Here is an 18444-nt window from a genome sequence, read left to right as displayed (position 1 = left end):
AACCAGACTTAATCAGACTTAAATAAACTAGCAACATTACCGAGTTATTAGGTTAGGTAAATAATAATTATTTTCATACACAAGTCATAAAACCAGAGACCCAGGGGAAAATATAACCCTCTATAAATTATGTATACATTTAATTTTACTTATTTCTTTAAATCAATGGGTCTGTGACCTAGGATACTATTTGCAAGGTACCATTCTTAAAGATCTGTATCTTATTTGGAAAACATATGTCCAATTAAATGCAAAAAATTGCAGATGAGATCTTGAGGTTACTTTCTTTTATTTTCTTCCATTACAAGAAATATAAGATTAATGTGGGAAAGTGAGAATGCCAGAAGGAGTGGCGCTCTGTCTACTCTTGACTCTGTCACTAGCACAGTTCTCAGCATTTTGTAGGCTCCCATTAAAAAGAAAACTACGTGTTCTGCTTTTATTTGGCTCATTATAGTTTGAAGCAGTCATGTTTGAATTACTAGAATTACAGAAAACAGAACATTGGAGAGTGTCTTACAGTCACCTGACTTTATGAGGAAAGTAATACTGGAAGATCATTGTTTGATATCTGTGCAAATATGAAGTTATCTTTCACTCTTTCTTTCACTTACATATGTCTAATATCGCAGCAAATCCTGATGGCTCTACCTTCAACATTCACCCAGAACCAACCACTTCTCATGCTCTCCACCACTACGCTCCTGGTCCAGCTCCCATGGTCTCTCACTTTGATTACTGCAATAGCTCTCTAACTGGTCTTCTTGTTTCTGCACTTGCCCCTTAGAGTCTATTTTTAAAAAAGAATTCCAACTAATCCTTAAAAAACCTGGGACAGATAAAGTCAGTCCTCAATGGCCCCCATCTCATGAAGACTAAAAGCAAAGCCCTTTCCATGACTTACAAGATCTTCCTGATCTGGCCACCGCATAACCGTTTAACCTCTTTTTCTGTCTCCCTTGTTGGGCTTCTTGGACATACCTGGCAGGTGCCTATCTCAGGGCTTTTTGTACTGCTACAAAGTTGCTAAAGTTTTTCTCACTGATATTCACAGGGCTCACTCCTTTCTCTCTTCTGGGTCTTCTCTTACACCTTATATAAAACAGTGCCTGCCCCTACCTTCCCATTCCCTTTACTCCTATTTTGTGACTCTCTATAACATTTCTCACCATGTGGAATATTTTATATTTACTTGCTTATTCTTTTTTAAGTGCATTTATTATCTGCTTCCCCTCTCTTTCGTAAGCTCCGTAAGGGCAGAGTTTTGTTTATTCCCCACTGAAGGGGGAGCAGAATTTGCAGCCCCAAAATACGCCTTTTAGGCTTAAGGATTATTTTGGGCTGATTATTTGAGCAGACACAGGAGAAGCTCTGAAAACTGAGTAGTTACCCTTTTTAAGGGAAATTTCCATTTGTAAGGGTGTCTCCCTCTCTACCAGGAAGAGAGGGATGACTAAATCTCTAAAAACTCATCAATGGAGAAAACACCAACTTAAATCTGCATAACAACCTTACCCTTGTTTACTGTGCTTTTCCTGGTAACTTCCTATAACTGGCCTCCCCTCTTCCCCAACATCTTTCTTTTGTCTTTAACTGGAGGTGGTATTTAAGGTGGTGGCTTGGGCCATTTCAGGGAGTTACTCAGTTTTCCTGGGTATCTCCCATGTATACAGGAGGTGTACTTCTTATTAAACTTCTGTTTTTCTCCTGTTGATCTGTCTTTCATTACAGGAGTCTCAGCCAAGAACCTAGAAGGGCAGAGGGAAAATTATTATCCTCCCCTATACTGCTGTAGTCATAGTATCTAGAAGAGTGTCTGGCCCAAACATACTCAGGGTTGGAAACACATAGCTAAAAGGGTAATGAGAGTAACGTAGCAAATTGTGGTGAAATGGGCTGGAGATAGAGATGAACCACCTGGAGATTCCTAGGCTTTAATTTTGTTTTTTCTTCAGGGTGAGGATGTGGACTTGTTGGCAGCAACAAGAACCAATAGAGCCCAATGTTTAAAATATCACATTAAACAAAATCACACAGATGTATAAGTACTCTGTGAATAGTGTCATAAGCTCCACATTACAGCCATTAGTAAGAAAATGAGTGTCTCAGATTCAACAAGGCCCTATCCTATGTAGATAGTGTCATCATTAGAAACTCTGGGGACCATGGTCAAGTGAACTGAGATATCCTGCATTTGCTTTGGCTTTACATGGCCATCTTTTCCTGAAAAGTTTCTGCATCCTTGGCTAAGTAGACAACTGAATCTAATCTTACAGTGGTATGGACATGAGTCGTCTCTTCCTGCTAAATTGTGAGCCTCTTGAAATGCTGTAGGGATATTTCTTATTGGAGAGCTTGAAGATATCCCTTTCCTATTCAAGTAGCCTTGCAGTGTCTAACCCAAATCAGTGTGTCAGAAAGAGTATTATTATCTTCAATTTATATTGGAAGAGATGAAAGTATAGTAGGTAACTTCATTCATTCATCCATTCAACAAACTTTTACTGAGCACCCAAACTAGATACTGGCAACTGTTCTCTGTATCAAGGAATGAACAAGATCAAGCCAGTATCCTCATGGAGCTTACATTCTAGTTGAGGCAGACAATAAAAAGTAAACCAGTACTTTTTTATGGTTTCTATGTCTACATGTACCACTGTTATACATATATTTATATACACATAGTTGCATATGTAGATATAAATAAAATAAATGTCAGGTCATGATAAGGACTGATGAAAAATGAAGCAGGATAAAGGTTACAGTGAATGCTGAGGTAGGGGCGGGGAAGGGGTCCAAAGTCACACAGCTGATGTGCTATAGGGCCAGGATTCAAACACAGAGCATTCCAGTGTCAAATCTGTGGGCTTAACTACTATGCTGAAGCTGTTATACGGCTCTGCAAATGCTAGGCTTCCAGGCTGTTAGAGCTGGCAGCGCACAGGCAGACAGTCTGACTGGCACAGAGACACCTGAAAAGGGAAACCTGGGAATGAAAAGGCCTTCTCATCGTGCTTTTGAATTTCATCAAATAAAAAACATATTTAAAGATAATAATTGGACAAAACCCCCAGTAATTCTCAATATTAGTGAGGTGAGTCAATGCCCAGTAAATGGCTCAGGCTTGAGTTCTCTAGTCCCATATGTTGATTGCTCTGATCCTGCCTCGGAGGCCAGAGAGTAGGAAACAAACATAAAAAACAAAAAAAGCAAGCGAAAAGGTTAAGCTTATTTCTATGTCATCTGTGTTCTAATGGATTCCTCAGAAGCCAGAATTTCTATTTGACCAAGACTAATTAGGAAAAGCTAGCTACTCTAGCATTAATTAGGTTTTACTTTAGAACCTGAATTCAACCCATGGTCACCCAAATGCCTGGGGTAATCATGAACCCAACTCCACGGTTCTGGGCTTAATCTCCTGTCTGTCGTATGGATGTGGTGTGAGCTAGGATTCAAGGAGACTGCACGACCACCTGCAGGAAAGAGTAAACCCACCAGCCCTTCACCAAGGAACTGGGTGGGGATGAATCATCCCAGGAAAATATGGAGTTAAGACTTGTAAAGCACTCTCTTATCTCTACAACGAGGCTTTCTCTAAATCAGCATTTATTAAATGGTTTTAAGATTTGCTTCATACAAGAGATGTCCACATGGCTGCTTATAGTCACAAAAGGGAAGAAACTGAAAAGTGTATCTAACACATAGTTTAAGTGTTTTGCTTAGTTTCACAGCCTTTGTCATTCACTTGATCTAGACTTGGGTCATCCATTCACCAGCTGTATGACATTGGACAAGTTACTTATTTTGATGGCTCAATTTTTTTCTAGTGTGAAATAGAGATAATATGAAGAAGAAATATGAAGACTAAATAAGATAATGAATGTGCTTGCCCAATAGGAATCATTCAATGAATGTGTGGGAGCCATCTTTTAGGGAGACTGCTCAGTATGTGTCCCATCCTCTGAGAATTATCCCCTCACACACAGTAACCGGCTCCTGTAAATCTATGTAACAGTCATCCTGCTTACTTTTCCCTTGTCTAGCCATGTTATTGATTAAAACAGGGGTAGACACCTAATATAAACTGGGCCAATCAATTCTTTCTGCCAAGAATTTGAAATGATACCTCAAAGAGTAATTAATTATCTGCAGATGAGGGGCTTGGAAGGTTGTGACTCAAATGTCACTTGAGGGATCTTTGCACATCGGGGCAGAGGAATGTAGTCTTCAGAGCAAGAGGGAAACGAAGTAGCAACATAGCAAGAAGAAATAATGAAAGACCAAGTGAACACAGAGGGTAAACAGAAAGAGATGCTGCTTTGGTTCCTGCTTCCCAGTTCCTAATTATAATGACTCCCAGAGCTGGCTGAACTTCCTGTCTTTTGAGTCTGTGAGATAACTCTATTTCCTTCTAATAAATTTCCTATTGCTTAAATTAGCTTAAGCAATTTCTGTTATTTGTAATCAAATAGGCCCTAAGAGAAAATGGTAAACCAACCATTTGTGTTTGTTTAATGTAAAAGATCACTTTTGACATTCTGAACCAGAAATGTACTTAATGTAATTAAGTGAATAAAAGTCAGAAATAATAGAGAATGAGGTATAGGCTAATTTTCCTCTATCATTTCTATGTAACATAAGACAAGGCTAGCCCTCACTAAGCCATGAAACAGTGCTCATGTACTCCTATTCCCTTCTTCCCCTCTCTTTTCACCCTCAAGGACTTTCATTCCATTTACTGGACTGAGCTGAATTCCTGAACAGTATCCTACATATGCTGCATCTTTCCTACCAGTAACCATAAATCAAAACTCATCCGTCCTCTGACCCTTTACCCCAAATCCATCATTTTTGTTTTCTAAGAAGGCAGTTAGATACTCTGGTACATTAACTCAACCCAACGTGTTAACTGATTCCAGTATAAGAGAAGGCTTCCTTTTTCATTCCTGGAAACATACATGTGACTTTAGGAAAAAATCCTTTAATTAAAATGAATGAAACTAGCGATAGGAAATTCTGACACTGAATAACGTAGCAGGATAAATAATTTTTAGAAAGGTGTTCCTGTGAATACCAAACTGCTCTAGAAAAAAACAAAGGTTAAACTAGAGGAGGACCATATATTTTTGAGACTTTTAAAATTACAGTCCTCTTTGTACTGTAGCAAAATTGGTTTAGAAGCTAAAAGTAGAGCTTAATATATTCAAAATTATAATCAAATGTTAGAACAAGAAAACCAGTCATAAATGCTTAGTCAACTAACTTGAGATTATCACATTTCTATGCTAATCTTGTGTTTTTAATTAACAGATAAAGTAGAAGGGGGTATCTAAACAATAGTGTACAAAAAATGAAAAAAAATTTCAAGCTCTAATTAAATGGAGAAGCAATAACAAAATACTGCTGCATTTCAGCAACTGTTCATTAAAAAACAACAGAAAACACCTTGGTATGTCTTTCTAAAATTACATTTCACAGGCTTCAGCATCCTCTTCTGTTTTTACTCATGACCATAAAGAGTCCAGATGTTGATTATAAGCTGAGCCATCACACCAAACACCAGCTGGCCTTCTGCCCTGAATCTTCTAATTGGTCAGAAGATGCATTTCTTATGGAAAGCAGCTGAGTCCAGTGTAGTGATTCAGAGTGGGGCTCTCAAACCAGAGTGCTAGGATCCACATCCGGATCTGCCACTTTTCTTTAATATGATCTTGGGCAAGATACTCAACCTCCCTAACCATAAGTCTCCTCACGTTACAACAGGCCCAACAATAGTACCCACTGTTGCCTTGAGGATTCACTCATTCACCTTTAAGTGCCAGGCACTGTTTTAGGCTTTTAGAATCCAAAAGTAAACAATATAGGTAAAAATTATTGCCCTCCTGAAGCTTAAGTTCTCATATATTGAATCAAAAGCACTTAATTAGCATAATGCCTGGTACTCAGTAAGTAATCAATAAATGTCAGCTGTTAGGCTCATGAATACTTACTTGATTGAGACAGAACAAAACACTGGAAGGGGAATGTGTCATAATGAAGTCAGCACATCTAAGACCTAACAGTGGCCCTGCCACTAATTCTCTAGGTGACCTTCGTTTAATCTTTCTCGGCCTCGATTACTTAATCTGCAAACTGATCTTAAGATCCCTTTTTTAAATATATGGAGGATCATAAGACACAGAAAAGATGAAGCGTTCAAAAACACTGAAGAAAATATGCAGATACATTAAGCACAAGAATACTTTTCCACTACATTCAAAGTTTAGGAAGAACTCAGATGCTAGTCAGTTGCATTTAAAAAATAAACTCTCAAGAGAGTTTCCATTTTCAAGGGAAAAATGTAAATGATCAATATCATACCAAATCTTTAGCTTCATGAAATATGAAATCACAAACAACAAAAATAAGACAGAAGTTACATCTTACATTTATCTTAAAAAGTACACATGCTTAAACCTTATCAGAAATCACTAGATGAAATAATCATCTTCTGGAACATATGTAAGTGAAATGTAATATTGTTCCTTTCTGGGCAATCTTAGCTTTCTTAAATTGTTTTTCCAATGAAACTTAAAAATAAAATTGGTCCCATACCTATACCTTTTCACAAGATTATACATTTTTCAAGATTCTGTAAATTTTGTTCAAATTACTTTCCTTTTCCAGTTAAAAACCACAGACTTTTAACTGTCTTAAAATTATCTGAATGTATGGCTAGATATTCCCAAGTTTAGCCAAATTAAAGGGTAGACACAGCCCTTGGAAAGAAAGACCCTGTTTATCTGGCTCAGCCCAACGTTCCTTGGTATTCCCATTTTGATAGTATTATACTCTTTGTAGTTCCATGATTGTCATGCTTTCTCATGAAAAATATAACTTTGCTTTCAACTTTGCTTCAGCTAGAAAATTCTTTCTCCTTCTATTCAATGATACACTCAAGTCTCACTCAAACAGTATCATCTGCAAAACTTTCCCTGATTACTCCCCACCATAGCTCCCAGACTGACAGGTCATATTAGACCCTCTTGATATTACTCCTATGGTATCTTGTATATATTGTCACTAAACTTATTATCTCTTTGCATTATTATTATTTTCTGTTACATCCATCTGAAGGCAGGGATCACGATTCTCATATTGCTCTCATCCTGGCACAGAATAAGCTAATGTTCATGTTTTTGAAGTGCCAGCAATATCATTGTTCTCAATGGATAAGCAAAACATTTAGCAAACAATAAAATATTTGCAGTCTTATATATTTTCATTTGTAGAGTTATTAATCTTACTCCATAACAAAGAAACATTACTGTGGTAGAGGAATCAAAAATGAAGAGGAATCAGTACAAGAGTTAAAATAGAAAAAGAAATCATATTCTATAGTATCTCTCCCTAGATACCTTTTCTGGCACTGACAATGACATACAATATCATGAAATGCAGAAATGCTTCCAAGACTCCCAAGATTATGGTCTTTAACTCAAATACATGGCAATCAAGAGTTTATCCTCCCTTTACTTTCCATGGACAAATAAAACACATGGCACAAAACCAATTTTTAAAAATAAACCCAAATAAAAATAAATCTTGTAGTAGAACTCATCAGCAATAAAACCATAAACACCGTTACCATTTAAATCTAATATAATGTCAAACCTCAATCCACTTAACATCAAGAATCATCAGGTTTAATACTTTTTCCAGAGTGACAACTAGCAATCTAATAACACGGCACTGTAAGTAAACACACCCCTGCAAAGTTTATCAGTGTACTTCAAATATTTGTATGAAGTACAAGTAGGAAAGAAAATTTCACATTGGCTTATAGAATAATTATAAAGAAAACAGGGTTGATTACAACTAAACTGAAACACAAAATATCCAACACTCTCAAACTATAAGCAGAAATAGTTTCAATTAGAAACTTAGTGTATCAAGAGAACACTCCTGGAAGTGAAATGGAAATTACAACAAGAACGCTTTCCAAAAAAGCATGCCATTTCTTTATGCAATTACTTGTTTCCATTTTATAGCTGTCATACTTGTTTACCTATAATGAAACATTGCTCTGCTCTTCTCATAGTAATCAAAACAATACAACAAAGCTAAAGAAAGAGAATGCGTCCCCTAAAAGTTAAGATGATATTCTGGGAATATGCAATTAGAAATATTTTCAAGTTCTGAATTCCAGTGACCTCTAATCAGTGAACAGGATAAAATGTATAAGTTCATATAAAATTTAAAGCATATTTAAATTTTTTTGCTTTGATTTGTAGGACAAAGACTTTAGAATTCATAGACATACATATATTTTGGGATGTCAAGAATGGAGCTTGGGGGCCTTTCTTCATTACTTGAAAAATGAAAGGGAACTTTTAATCACATTTTAGAAACTTTAATTAAATTTTGAAATACCTTACTAGAAATTCTTCCAATGAGGAAAAACACTTTTCACTGCAGTGTATACTATATACTTATATAGTATTTATATATTTATGTTATATTTATGCTACATAAATGTATATATGATATTTCTTAGGAGAAAAAAACATATAACATGTCTTGAGTATATCTATTAAATATAAATCAATTAAAACTCCACTGCAATTACTACTGCTACCACAGAAACAGTTCCACAGAATGACACAGAGGAACACAGTTCTGTAGCACAAGTCACTTCCATAAAAAATTCAACACAAAGAATGATTTACTTTCTCAGTATAGAGTCCTGTATTGGTGAGGTACCAAAAAGGAAGAGAAAAGAATTGAATTCATCCAAAAGAACATTTATGTTAAGTTTGAAGAGGAACAAAAGATCACTGGCTAGAGGTATCATAAAATTCATCCAGTAATCATGATTAACAAGAGAAATAAGAATAGCAAATAGTTTAGAAGGTATCAGTGGAAGTGATTATAGAAAAATATTATATTGTTGTTATAATATAGCTAGTAAGGAAAATCGTATCAAAAATGTATTTATGAAAATAAAGACAAAAAGAAAATATTCTATGTGACAGATGACAAATTCGGAGTTTTTGTGTTAATGCCTGTCAGCACCCTGACAGATGTGACTAATCGATCACTGGACTCTTTGTCACTGATCCTGGAATCCTTCTCAATGCACAACACAGACAGCCACTACCCATCACTGAAAGTCGGCACTGAAACCTATTTGTCAAACCTGCTCTCACCAACATTGTTCAAGATGTTCAATCAGAAACCTTACCCCCAGGCAAATAGTACAGGACTATGTACAATCTTCTAGGATATGTGGTCAAGCGCGGGTTGACTTTCAAAAATTTGGAAATGCATGAAAATTCTTAAAAACCAAAATGGGAAAATAAAATTACAGCAGATAATGTTGTGATTCTGTAAGTGGGATAAATTTTTAAAAGCTAACTGCCATCGGCAATTTAGAATGGTTTCAATTCTCATGATAGAGGCACTTAAAAAAATACAATCATCCATTTGCAAGAAAAGCAATCACTAAAGGCAGCAAGAAATTGAAACAACAGTTCCCTCAACCACAACACACCAGAAATTAAAGACTGCTACTGGTAACTGATATTAAAACAGTTTCAAGAATGTGTATTTATTACGACTTAAAGCTATAAATAGTCTAAGAGTTAAAAAAAATCTGAGACACGATAAAAACTGCAGTAGAGAATGTGATACCCAAAGTAGCTTTAACACCTGAGCAATCAAAATTATAGGTTTTCTCTAAATAAAGGGCAAAATCCTTAATTGTTACTTTTAACATGAAGTAATGAAATTAGTGATAATGCAATTCTTGTCCAAAATCAATTGTTTTAGCCTTCACAAATATATATTACAATGTGATTTGATCTACAATCATTGAAAGTAAATACAGTCTATATTCATAGAAAGTAAAACAGGAATATGATAGCTTAGTTGTTTTAATTTCCAGAAAAATAGTATCCCTATTGAAATGTATTTTAAAACACATGTGACTGTTGAACTATATTTGAAACATAAGCCATAATTTTAGTTTCAGAATAAAACTGAACACTAAGCAAAATTTTTTGGGGGGAGTTAAGTAAAAAATATTCATTGAGATCAAATAAATGCATATTTAAGGTGCATATAACTTTGTTCTGCTGCAATTCTATGTTGTACAACCTCACAAGAATATGAAGTCAAAGGCTGCATAATGAAGCACATGAGAGAAAAATATACCTCAATAACCAACCAGCTTAAAGTTCACAATGCTTCAATCTGACAATGAACCCTCCCAACGTTAAACAGTATCATGTGCTGTTTCAAGCAAATAAAAACTACACCAAATCCCCCACTTTATTTTGCTTATATACACTTAGCCATATTTAGGATCTGACATGAATTCTGCAAGAGATCTTAATTTGTATTCACACTTAGCAAAAAAAGATTACTTTCAGCTACAAGCAGCTAAAACCACAATCTATAAAGCATTAAAACCAAGTTGATGGTCTTGATATAATTAGAGAAAGTTTGCTAAAATCTCCTTTGTAATAACTAGTGTGCTCAAATCTTTTACCCTTGGCCAAATTCACTGTCATGAATTGTTTTACTAGTAGGATTTTCTGTAACTTTATAAGTAATTTCTTTGAAAAAGGAGAATAAGTAACACATGAAACAATCTTATTTGGCTATAAGTTTGTAGCTGCTTATATGACTAACTTGTGGTATATCTTATCACTATGCTATTCATGATTATAATAAAACAAATTTTAATTAGTAAGTCATTGTCTAATGAGGTATACTTACCCCAGGAAGACAGAAAACAAGTGTTTCTGTAAACTAAGTAAGCAACTGTCAAAGAATGCTTTCACACAAAATATGAAAACCAACAAGAAAATACATGTTTTGTGAAAGAAATTCACTGCTTTATGATAGCAAGTATATCAGTTTTCTAATACCCTATTAATAAAACTGGAAAACGTTTAAAAAATATTCTCCTTACCTGTGTATACAGTTTTTACTCTCAAGATAGGCCATACCAGAAGCAGCATCTAATGAAAATTTCACTAATTGTTTGAGTTTTATTTCATCCTTCTTCTTTCTCAGAAAGGAGAGGAAATCACCTCCTAGAAGAATTGACAGATGAACAATGAGACAAGATCATGATGAAAGTCATATTTATCACCTATTAGAGATACCTGACAGAACAAAAAGCATTACACATTTAACCATACTTTTTGCCCATTTCATTTAAGGTGAGGATAAAAGAAAATATGAAAAGAACACATCTTATTAGAAAGCAGACACCATGAATTTTCTTCGATGCAGTTTAAGTACTTTAAGTGCTTCACACTGTATATTACCCAACACATAATAATATCCAAAGTCATACAAAGACAGATTTTACTCTGTCACAATTTCTCACAAATTTGCCTGGATAAAATTTTCTAAGAAATCTTATTTTCTCTAATACCAAATAAAAGATTACAATTATTATGAGTTAAAAGAGTAAATGATTAACAACACCATCACTAATAGCAGAGTCAGACAGGAAAAAAAAGAAAACTATGATTTTGATACGATTTAGTTGCTGAGTCAGATTGCATTTTTGGGCATCAAATGAATTCCAGTGATGACTTAGAGAGACTCCATAAAATAGCATGGTCCAAAAAAAATGTAATGCAAGCCACATAGTAATTTTAAGTATACCGGTAGCCACATTTTAAAAAGTAACAACAATAAAAAGGTGAAAGTGGCTGAAATAGTATGTTTTTTCTTTAGCCCAATATATATAAAATATTATTAAATCAACATGCATCATTACAAAATTATTGTGGACATATTTTACATTTTATCATCTTAAGTCTTTAAAATATGTTGTGTATTTTACATGTATGGGACATCTCAATTTAGATGCAAATTTCCATCTGAAGTATTCGATCTGTATTTAGATTTCATCAAATTTACAGTTAAAAAAGTAGATTCACATACCTAGGTTGTTCCAAACATACTTAACCTTTTCTAATAATTGAATCATGTTACTGGAAATTAAATTAAATCTTAAAATTTAAATCAATTAAAATTAAATGAAATTCAAAATTCAGTTTTTTAGAAGCACTAGATACATTTCAAAAATTCAAGAGCTCAGGAGCCACATATGGCCAGTGACAACCATGTTAAATAGGGTAGCCTTAGACTGCATTCACTAACAGCATGGCATTAAACAATTTCCTTGTTAATGTATAGTGTAATGTATTGCATTATTAAACAAAACAAAACCAAGTTAAAGTATATTAGAATGAATGTTCTCTAAAAACAGTCATCCCTACTTTCTCTTTCTATTAGGCCCTCCGATATTAAGCCAGAATTTCGCAAGAGGGATTAACATTTTAATTGTCATTTCCTGATGTTTTTCATCCTCTTCACCAGGGATCTAGGCCTCCTTAAATAGAACAACTCTAGAGATGAAGACTTAATGGCTTTTTCTTTAATGAGAATACCTAGAAAATAAAAAACTGCCTAACTCTCCTTAGAAAGTTCTTTTTCTAATCTCTTCTCCTATTCACAAATCAGTATTACAGAAATTTAGGTGGACTATTTGCAAAATCACTAAGCTATATGCTTTAAAAATAATCTTAATGGTGTCAGATAATTTACTTTTTTTCCTGTTCTTTTAAAGAGAATATCAAATTTATTACTATGAACATTACTGAAATAGCTTCTATCAAGCTTGACTTAATTTTCTGAAACAAAAACAAAAACACCTAAATGCAACAGTAAACAGCAAAATTACCACTAATTTCTCAACTTTAATACGTTCAAAAAATATCTATTAAAATGGACTTGAAATCAATATTTAGTTCAAGTTACTTCCTGGACCAATATTCACATATATTAGTTATTTTGTTAGATATACATTGGCCTAGTTTAGAAAAAGTGCACTCTTCTGGTCTTGAAACCACATAACATTTTTTCTAAGCTACAGAATAACTTTCAAATGAAAAAATCTTTCCTGCAATTTGATTAAAGCATCATATGACATAACCCCAGTGTTCTGCGGAATCCTAATATTATTTCTTTCCAAAACTAGCTCTCATTCAGCACTTTTCCTTCTGCCTCCTGCTCTTTTTAAACTAGTCTTTCACATAATCCTCTTCATACCCCCAATCCCCGGCCCAGCCTGTAAACCCTGTGAAGACAACTGCGCTTCTGTTGTTCAGCATGCTAATTTCAGTGCCCACCACAGGAAGTCTAACATGTAATAATACCTCAATAAGCATGAAGACAAGCTACCCATGAAATTTTTTATTAATTTTAAACATTTCTTCCTTAGCTTCTCTCCAATGGTTAGAACTATGCTTTTCAAGTACTTGTTCAATATTAAAATAATGTTTAGAAAAGGATGACATTACATCACTTATCAATGGCACCTGACAGATGCCATACAATTCTTTAGATTCCAACAATAAAACTTAGTACATTTAAGACTCTGAGCTCATCTTGATAGATGCTTCTGTAACAGCACTGCCTTACAAACTGCATCATTTAAAAAAATAATTTGCAAAGAAGCAATCCTTAATAGATAAGACTGTAAACGAACAAATCACACTAGATTAATAAACAAAGAAAAGACAACGCTTAAATAGAATTAAAAATTGGCTGAAAAGTGATGCCAAGTCAATAAAGATAAAGTACTAGGAAGGTAGGGCTTCCCTGGTGGCGCAGTGGTTGAGAGTCCGCCTGCCGATGCAGGGGACGCGGGTTCGTGCCCCGATCCGGGAAGATCCCACATGCCGCGGAGTGGCTGGGCCCGTGAGCCATGGCCGCTGAGCCTGGGCGTCTGGAGCCTGTGCTCCACAACGGGAGAGGCCACAACAGTGAGAGGCCCGCGTAACGCAAAAAAAAAAAAAAAAGTACTAGGAAGGTAGAGTTAGATACAGCTATCAGAATACTGTGACACAGCCAAAGATACAGACAAAGGGTATCTGATTGTCTCTAGTTAATCCAAGACTATTTCTACCTTAGAGAAATTTTTTGCTTAAAATCACTAAATCATTAAAGTAAATTTTAAATTTATTTCCAATTTATAGTTATTCATGCCACAGGCACAGTGATCTTAAGTAAAGTAGCAGAGCTGCACCATTCCACAGCCCTAGTCAGCTTCCTGCAGAACACTATTGAGAAGCAAGGTCTTCAGGAAAAAAATTAAATAATTAGCATTGGGTGAGTGTAGCCATTAAGGACCCTGAAGCAAAAATTAAACTCTGCAAAGGACAGACTATGAGACTAAAGCTAGGATACCAAGAAAATAATTCAGACTGGGCCAGAAACATTTCTGTGGGGACTGTACCTGATTATTATCATTTAGTGAAGAAGAACTGGAGACTGACATCAGATGATATGATCTTTAGTATTCACTGTGAGGTTACTGTAGGAGATAGTGTCTGTTTCTTTGAACTCATTCTTTTGTCATTTTCATTGTGGCAGTTTAAAGAACCTCTCTTAGAATGTGTGATACATACAATAATCATATGTGCAGCACATGTGTATACATGTTTGCATATGCATGTGTGTATGTGTGTGGCTGGAGTAGCCCAACCTGACCACTGCAATAAGATGGTGGTGTTCATAACTGGGTAAAACAATAACTCCCCCTTTGTAACTCTATCTTACCAAAGCTTATTTCTGTATGGCACTTTAAACCAAGACAGGATGGATTATTTTCTAGAATTCTTCACCAGTGATGAATTTCTAAGACAATTCTTAGCATGTTTTTATAGCCAACTTTTAGTTTACTAACGAGACAGCACTACATGGTGAAAGGAACATGGATATTGAAGTCGTGCTGATCTAGGTCTGATTGAAATGGAGCAGGCCCTACGGTCCTTGCCTTGCCCCATGTCCTCAGCCTGCCTTTTGTGTGTGGAAAAACTTTAGCTAAAGAATACGTTTAATCAGAGAAGTGAGAAAATGCAGAAACAGAGGAAAACAGTCAAAGGAGACCAAATAATCATAGTTTAGTCATTAAGCATAGTCGAGGACCTTTAGTTCCTCCTTAAGGGCTGTAGATAATATTCTGAGCCTTATCCTGTGAGCTGTCTTACAGATACTGAAACCGCCACCAGGTGGAAGAAGTTAACTACATGATGGCTAGGCTGTGGCCATGACATAAGCTGCCGCAATTCTGAGAATTGGCCTCAAAGAAATGGAAACAAACCGAGCCTGGAACTGAAGATTAACTGTACCTAGGACAATCAAGATGACACTGTCAGACTACCGATGACCAATTTCAGGATGGCTGTCAGAGCTGACTGTATTGTTTTTGCATGTAGTCCCCTCCCTCTGTCTATAAAAGCTCTTGCCCCCTGATTGTCGGGGCGGTGGGTGGAGGAAGTAGGCCTTTGGACAGGTGTCCACCCCCGCCTGCACCCTGGTTGCCAGCATCCAAAATAAAGCAAACTTTCCTTTCCCCTAACCTGGCCTCTTTATTGGCTTTTGAGCGGTGAGCAGCCGGACCCCACTTTCGGGTACATGATTAGCTATGTGACCTGGGGTAAGTTGTTCAATCTCTCTAAACTTCTTTAAAACATAAGGATTGGGCTTCCCTGGTGGTGCAGTGGTGCCTGCCGATGCAGGGGACGTGGGTTTGTGCCCCGGTCCGGGAGGATCCCACATACCGCGGGGCGGCTGGGCCCGCGGGCCATGGCCGCTGAGCCTGCGCGTCCGGAGCCTGTGCTCCACGGCAGGAGAGGCCACAGCAGTGAGAGGCCCGCGTATCGCAAAACAAAAAACCCGTAAGGATTAATTCCTTTTATTTCTCAAGATGGTTTTGAAGACTAAAATGTATCTAAAGCACTAAGCATATGCCTAGCACATGGTACACACAATAAACACTACAACTTATTATTTTTGTTGAAGTTATTTTGCATATAAAATAAGGAAGAGTTGTAGCAGGGACTGGTTGTTTGTCGCACATCAATTTTCCCTCATTCACCTCAATTTCCTTTAGGAGACTGCCCTTCTCCCATTTTAGAAAGTATTTACCTCACCTCAACAATAAAGGTGATCCTAGATTCGCTTAACCCAATCAATGGAGTCCATTTCCCAGTGACTGACTCGGGGATAGGCACATAGTTTAATTTAGGCCACTGAGATACAAGGAGATACTTTAAAGCGTGAAATAAACTTTTTTTTTTTTTGAGAGAAGTACCAGGAAAGAAGCATTCTCTGCAAGTGGAAGTGTACAGGACAGCATGTAGCACCACAAAGACTGGCAGCCTTGGGATGAAGCTATCACTATGGAAAGCAGAAAGAGTAAAGGAAAAAGAATACTTTTTGGTGACATGTTTGATCCACTGGATCACATACTGCCTCAAGAGTGATTTCCCTCTAGATTTTCCAATTAAGTGAACGAATACAAGCTCTAAGTTTTTTGATATATATCCCGTATTGGCACTCAACGATTCCTTATGGATAAAATAGTATCTATATTAGAAGACCTTGAGAATTAAAAAGATAATATATATATGTGTATATATATATATACACATATATATATATATATAAATGTCTGGAACAATTAGGAAATAATAAATAGAAGTGCTTTATTTTGTTTGCAGCCAACTTTTAGTAAGAGGATAAAAGACCATTTTATTCTCAGCAGCTCTTTCTCAAAGATTTCTTACTCTGTGCTGTGAAAATCTGATCCTACCCATTCTTTCAGTATTAATGGAACTCTGAGGACCTGATCATATTAAACAAACTCGGAGAGATTATTATGTAAACAAGAATACTAATTTATCAATTTGTCATTTGAGAAAAGGGATCATCAGGGCCATACCACTAATGACTTCTTGTCATTGAATCATGTAGAGATCTTAATTTATCTTCAAACAACTTCAAAGGTTATTAAACTAAGAGATACTAGTCCCTAGTGATATATAAAATGTATAATTCATTACCCTTGTTTTTTAGGTTATCAATTTATTCCTGAGAAGTTTGGTTTAGTTGTATTCACTTATACATTTAATAGGATCGTAATCAAAGCAACAATTATAGAGAGCTATTATGAGGGCTCCATTTATGTCATTGTTCAGAGTTCTTATTTAAAACAAAAATAAACTTTAAGTCAATAGAGTTTTGACTGTTAGCCAGCCCATCAAAAATAAGGGGAAAAAATCTATATGATAATCATAAACAATGAATGCTGATTCAACTTTTACCCAATGAGACACAGAATAGGTTTTATATAATAGGAGGTAAGCCAAAACAAGTTCTTGAAGAAGAAAGGATCCATCAAACACTGAAGCAGAGAATACTGACTGGTACGTGTAGGTTATACTTAGGAGAGATGGATTTCACAGAAAGAGAGATTAGCCGGGAGAACATGCGAGTTGTTAATTGAGGTGATGAGGGCTTATACTAAGAATTATCCACCTCCCCCCTCCCCCCAAAAAAGACAAAAGCATTAGATCTGAAAAGACTCTGTACTAAAGCTAGACATGGGTCAGTTTGTGGGGAAAGATGAGAAACATGAAACACTGAAAAACTGAAAGTGACTCCAAGAATATACTGGCTTTTCTGATACCATCATGCTCTTTTTAAAGACGCACCTTATGAACAGCTTGCTACCTAAGTAACGTAGTTCGGCTGGGCCAAAGGCAGAGCTGAGTGTGTGGTTTTCCCAGTTTAGATTAATACATGACATTAGTCTTTTCAGATGAGGTTTCCTAATAGCCACGCTCTGCCAGCACTGCAGAGTACCGGGACCTTTTGCATTTCTCCTTTGTAGATGATCTCCGAGAACATAACTCCCTAACGGTCATGATAACAGTTCTATGAAATAAAAGAGTGCATTTCACAGTATTTTGAACTTGCTGGTTCAAGGGGCACCAGCTATAATCTTGCTAGACATGTGGTCTGCCAGGACAGATGCCAGAGTCAACTTTCACAAACCATCAGAATGTCAGTTTCCAGAAAGTACTTTGGAGATAATCAGCTTTTTCATATTGTGGAGGAGGGAACTGAATCGACCTGACTTTTATTCTTAAGGTGGTGATTTTGGTGATATAATTGAAATTCTAAGGCAAGTGTCTGCAAACTATGGCCTAGAGGCCAAAGTCAGCCCACTGCCTGTTTTTGTAAATAAAGTTTTATTGGAAAACCACCACACTTGTTCATTTACATACTATCTACAGATGCTTTCAAGCTATGATGCCAGAGTTGTGACAAGAAACTGATGCCTAAACATTTTACTATCTGGCCCTTTATAGAAAAAGTTTGCTGACTCTTGGTTTAAGATATTACTCAGTATTCCACATAGCTGTAGGCCCTTTCATTCAAAGGTTCTTATGATTGCTTTGGCTACTTTGAACCAAGATTTTACTTTCACTGTGTGTTTTTTGCATGAGGGCTCAATAGTGCTACTTTTTAATGCTAAAAAAGGAAGCTGAAAAGGTAGATTCACCAATTAATTTTATGTCCTAAGGC

At 36.0% G+C, this 18444-nt stretch overlaps 1 protein-coding gene across 4 annotated transcripts in view; it reads right to left on the bottom strand.

The window, feature by feature from the left end:
• FER (FER tyrosine kinase) overlaps nt 1–18444 on the bottom strand; it is a 466661-nt gene that overhangs the window by 94397 nt on the left and 353820 nt on the right. For all 4 annotated transcript variants that reach the window (XM_029216683.1, XM_029216684.1, XM_029216685.1 and 1 more), the window contains one exon: nt 10958–11081. In XM_029216683.1, coding sequence (XP_029072516.1) covers nt 10958–11081 — 124 coding nt within the window. The remainder of the gene's footprint in view (nt 1–10957; nt 11082–18444) is intronic.

Source organism: Monodon monoceros, unplaced genomic scaffold (genome assembly GCF_005190385.1).
Source record: "Monodon monoceros isolate NGI ecotype Baffin Bay Population unplaced genomic scaffold, NGI_Narwhal_1 Super_Scaffold_12, whole genome shotgun sequence".
NCBI classification, from domain to species: Eukaryota; Metazoa; Chordata; class Mammalia; order Artiodactyla; family Monodontidae; genus Monodon; species Monodon monoceros.
The sequence above is the reverse complement of the archived record's forward strand: the minus strand, read 5'-3'. Positions and strand labels throughout refer to the sequence as shown.